The sequence below is a fragment of the Sinocyclocheilus grahami genome, unplaced genomic scaffold, assembly GCF_001515645.1.
Source record: "Sinocyclocheilus grahami isolate Dianchi unplaced genomic scaffold, SAMN03320097.WGS_v1.1 scaffold803.1, whole genome shotgun sequence".
Taxonomy (NCBI): domain Eukaryota; kingdom Metazoa; phylum Chordata; class Actinopteri; order Cypriniformes; family Cyprinidae; genus Sinocyclocheilus; species Sinocyclocheilus grahami.
The window spans coordinates 350,772-355,806 of record NW_015505982.1 but is presented as its reverse complement, the minus strand read 5'-3'; the positions used below and the strand labels follow the sequence as shown (position 1 = coordinate 355,806).

General features: G+C 37.4%; 1 protein-coding gene across 1 annotated transcript in view; it reads right to left on the bottom strand.

The window, feature by feature from the left end:
• The window catches only part of LOC107562046 (alpha-1,6-mannosylglycoprotein 6-beta-N-acetylglucosaminyltransferase B), a 107,631-nt gene extending 103,103 nt beyond the window's left edge, over positions 1-4,528 (bottom strand). Inside the window, exons 1-2 of the mRNA XM_016246608.1 lie at positions 4,037-4,528; positions 1,774-1,886 (exon numbers count right to left, since the gene is read on the bottom strand). Of these exons, the coding sequence (XP_016102094.1) occupies positions 1,774-1,886; positions 4,037-4,104 (181 nt within the window). The 5' untranslated portion in view covers positions 4,105-4,528. The remainder of the gene's footprint in view (positions 1-1,773; positions 1,887-4,036) is intronic.
• Between the last annotated feature and the right edge of the window lie 507 nt (positions 4,529-5,035).

Here is a 5,035-nt window from a genome sequence, read left to right as displayed (position 1 = left end):
TAAAATTTGGGGGGTTTTTTTTTTTTTTTTTTTTTTTATTTTTTTTTCCCCCCCCCCCCCCCCCCCCTTTTTGAAATAAATGTATATTTTAATTCAGCAAGGATATGTTCAATTGATAAAAAGGGATAGTAAAGAATTATATTATTAGAAAAGATTTAGATAAAAAAAATGCTGTCCTTTTTAACTTTTTATTCATCAAAGAATCCTGAAAACGTTTCTAAAAAATATTAAGCAGCAATAACTGTTTCCAACATTGATAATACATCTAAATATTAGAATGATTTTTGAAGTATCATGTAACACTGAAGACCGGAGAAATGGCTGATGAAAATTCAGCTTTGCATTACAGGATTAAATTAACATGTTAAAGTATTAAAATAGAAAACAGTTATTTTTGGTTTTTAATAATATTTAACAATATTACAGGTTTTTTTTCTGTATTTTCATTAAATATTATTTCATTTTTGGTAGGTAGGTAGGTAGGTAGATAGATAGATAGATAGATAGATAGTTAGATAGATAGATAGATAGATAGATAGATAGATAGATAGATAGATGGAGGAGCTATAAGTTATCTTGCAAATATTGCTATTCTTGTGTATTTATTTGCATTCATTCATAACAATGTAAAAGTAACTAAAAGTCAGATTACAGTACTTGTGATTCAAATTTGTACACTGATTACATTTTAAGTAATTCAAAGGTAATTAGTTTGACATAATTAGTGATTTGTAACTGTAATTCATTTTAATGTAACCCTCACATCTCTGTCAGCGCTGGACTCCCAAAACACAGTGACGTCCATCTCTGGCTGATCAGCAGGCAGTGTTTAATGAGCGAGAGCCAGATGCTTTCTCAAGGCTTCAGCCTGGGAGTGGTTAATTAATCAGATTGCTCTCTCTCTCTCTCTCTCTCTCTCTCTCTCTCTCTCTCTCTCTCTCTCTGTCTCTCTCTTTCCCTTTCTTTCTCTCCTCTCTTTCCTCCATGCGACCTCTCTCCCACAACATTTCAGAACACTAATCCATCATCTTCAGCTTTTTACTGGGGATTGCTGAACACACCATGAAGCAGTTTTCCAATTTGTGGAGCTCTTAAGATGACTATTTGGCACATTTGGGTACACCATTTCCTGTTGGGCACAGCGGTGTTGAAACTAGAAAGGAACTGAATATTAAACATATTGGCTCTATTCCAAAACCTCTGCAGTGAGCCCATGTAGGCAGAATTTTAAAGCACTATAGGTGCGCTCCCAACATGAAAGCTTTCACAAAAGGTAGACAGCATAATTATGCTGCCTTCTGAGATGCCTTCTTTTTCCCACTAAATAAAGTCAGTATCGCATGTATCCTTTACAGAGAAGACAATCCCAGCCAGGCCACACATAATCTGTGCTGCGGAATCTTTATATTTTACCCACAAATACCCTTGATGAGTGAGTAAATGAAGACAGAATGTTAATTTGTGGGTGAATCTTTCTCATAGACAGGTTCTTCTTGGGATTTGCAGTGAACGAGACCTCTAGCTTCTGGCGTGATCTATTTTCATAGGCATAAAAAGTGATGACTGCTGAAAAATGAGATCTTCTGCAGCCAGAGATGCTATTCACAGCACACTGACCCCTGGCTAATCAACCCTGTTAAAGGCCAGCGCAAAACCCTTCATTACCCCCATTAAAAATCCCATAAAATGACGCTCTCTAAATGCCACCGGATGAATTAGACATGCATACGGTCAGCACAGGTAGACGTACAGAGCTGCCAGTTATTAATGTACCTTCAGTTCGGATGCTGAATGGGGAATCGCCCAGTCGCTTGGCCGAGAACTGGCCCCCCAGAGAGGTCATTAAGAAGCACAGACTGAAGAAACCGATCCCCGCCACAAATATCCTGCAACAGAGTAAATGCAACGTAACTGTAAAAGTAGACTGACGACTTTGAGGCTTATGGACTAATGAGATGAATTTTACTGTTTGCCATAATGACGTTTAATGTCCCTGACAACCTCTGTACTCCCATTTAGACACTTGATAGCAACTGCCTTTTTTCGAGACAAGTAAAAGCTTTTAAAAAATCACAAGCAGGTATTACTGATATATGTTGTGCTTGTGTTAACCACAGACCATTAAAAAAAAACACTGACTTCCAGGATGATGGAACTGAATTGCTGAAATGCTGACTCGTTTCTGGGTTTTGCCTACTAAAATGCATCATCCTTGCAGAACACTATTACTGGTGCAGCAGAGTTGAAGCAGAATTGATATGCTTATTTTGAGTAATAATGAATTAAATGTTGGTCTGTTCCTCAGACAAAGCTATTATATGCTATAAAGCTATATTATATGATTTTAGAAGACTTAAAAAAAAGTGATTGTGACATGTGACCAAGTATAGTAACCCATACTCGGAATTAGTGCTCTGCATTTATCCCATCCAAAGTGCACACACACAGCAGTGAACACACACACCATGAACACACACAGCAGTGGGCAGCCATTTATGTTGCGGCGCCCGGGGAGCAGTTGGGGGTTCGGTGTCTTGCTCAAGGGCACCTCAGTCGTGGTATTGAAGGTGGGAGAGAGCGCTGTACATTCACTCCCCCCACCTACAATCCCTGCCGGTACGAGACTCGAATCATATATAGAAGGAAACAGAAATGTCATGTCAGACCAGACATGGAGGGTTGTAACTGGACACGAAATGGCATATTATCTGCATGTATTTGCTATTTTGAAATACAATTTTTCCTGTTTTGAATTAAAATGCCTAACTTATAATGGTGGTATAAGTGGTATTACGGAATGGCATCATTATTATTGAAAAGTAATTTTGACTACTAGAATATTTAGGGTTAAGTAATGATTAGTTGTTTCTATTTTAGTCTGTAGAAGACAAATATTGGAATATTACAGTAGATCAAAATCTGAGACATGTAGTGCAGCAGAAAAAAACTCTCCATACAGTCTCCTCTACTATTACTAGTCCCTGCTGACATAATTCTCTATAAAGTGACATCATGTTTGGTGGCAAAGTAACAGCAAACATCAATATGTATTATGAACTCTTATTTGCATCATGGAAGACATCTTTTTCATTTTATTTCCATTGTGTAGGCTAAATAAGTGTCTTAAATAAGAGTCTTAAATAGTCTTAAATAAGACCAGGGCATATTTCTGTAACATATGCAACTCTTTCACAGAAAAAGCATGCTTAACGCACAACACAAGCCTTTTATTTTTATATTTATATACACATACAGTGGGGAAAAAAAGTATTTAGTCAGCCACCAATTGTGCAAGTTCTCCCACTTAAAAAGATGAGAGAGGCCTGTAATTTTCATCATAGGTATACCTCAACTATGAGAGACAAAATGAGAAGAAAAAAAATCCAGAAAATCACATTGTAGGATTTTTAAAGAATTTATTTGCAAATTATGGTTTCAACAAGATGATTGTCTTGCCTAACAAAACAGACATACAGTGTAGCGTGCATTGATTGCTGCTATTAAGTGCTCCTCATTTCTCTATATAATTTTCTCTTTGAAACCACCACAGATGAGAGAAAAATAAGGAACATGAGGTTTTCGTCAGTCTGCAGGGTACAAAATGTCTAGACTTGATAACCTGCAGCCTGCCTTTGGAACACAAACCCCAATAATGACCCAAATAACTGTAGTTAATGAAGCTTTTGGACTAGAGACATAATTGCAAGCAACATACATCACGAATAGCTGTTGTTATACTACACCATCAAAAAGAAACTTAACCGTAGTATTCTTAACGTTGTCATCATTTATTTAATAAGATTTTACATTACAAAAAATAATGTAAATGTGGCATTTTGGCGGAAACTTACTGTTGTGAAAGGGATTTAATTTATTAATATATATTTTTTTTTGTAAGTTCCACAGACACGAAACTAAGACCTCAGTCACAGTGCTCAAACGCTACAGTGCCAATTCGAGGTTTGTCTGAATGGTGTGCTGTCAATGTCTTCAATAATTTGAACATAAAGGTCTTACAGTAGATGGCAGGTCTTACCTGAACGGCTTGAACGTCAGCAGGCATCTTCTCGCCATAGTTATACACTCGCTATTTACAGAAATCATTTTTCTCGCCGACTGGTTAACAACACGCGAACTATAAAACGCATAATTTACTTTAATTGCTTGTGTTTCTTAATGTGCGAGTTTAAAGTAACAGCCCCAATTCTGACTGTAAGCTCTTTGGTGAAGTTGCAAGAAGAAAGGCATCCGAAGATAGCTGAGCGAAATAATCAGCAGGTCATCCAGCTGGTGATGTTGAACTCCTATTCATGATAGTTTCCAAATAGCGTCAGAAGTAGGCTAATCCAGCGCAGGTCCGTCTCCGTACATTTAGTGAAGTATCAATGAAGCTCGTGAGGGGAATGAACGAGTCAGAACTCCCAGCGCAGCGCGCGAAGATGCTGGAACAATTCACCGGCACGACTGGGGTTTTCTGTGATGTGAGCCTTCACTTTCACCTTCTTTGAGAATAATGTTGCCTCAAATATGAACATGAATGCAGTTCAGCTGCATCAGAGGAAGCGTCTAAAAGCTTAAACCTCTCCTCTGTAATTTCAGAGCCGTGGACAGCTCCCAGTTGCACACGCTATAAGGCATCAAGAGCGCCATCCGATGGATTTCTAACAGTTTACTCGGATTATCCGATCTGAGATGTGACGAATTGGATCTTTCTGCGTGCAGTGTGTTTTTTTGTGTGTGTGTAAGTGCTTTTAGTAGAACACAGGTCCACTGATTGGATATGCGAGTTACATTTTAAATGTAAAAAAAAGAAGAACATTTCACAAATGTATGGCCTCAAGTCTTCTTTGCACATTATTTTCACCCATATTTAAAGGAAAAAAATGTATATTGTTTATAGTAATTAAATCAGATTTAGTATTTGAATGTAGTGAAAAAAAGTTCCCCAATAGTCGTAGCCATCTTACCCCAAAATATCTGACACACTTTTTTTTGTCATTTGAACAGTATTATACTGTAATATGTACAGTAAGAT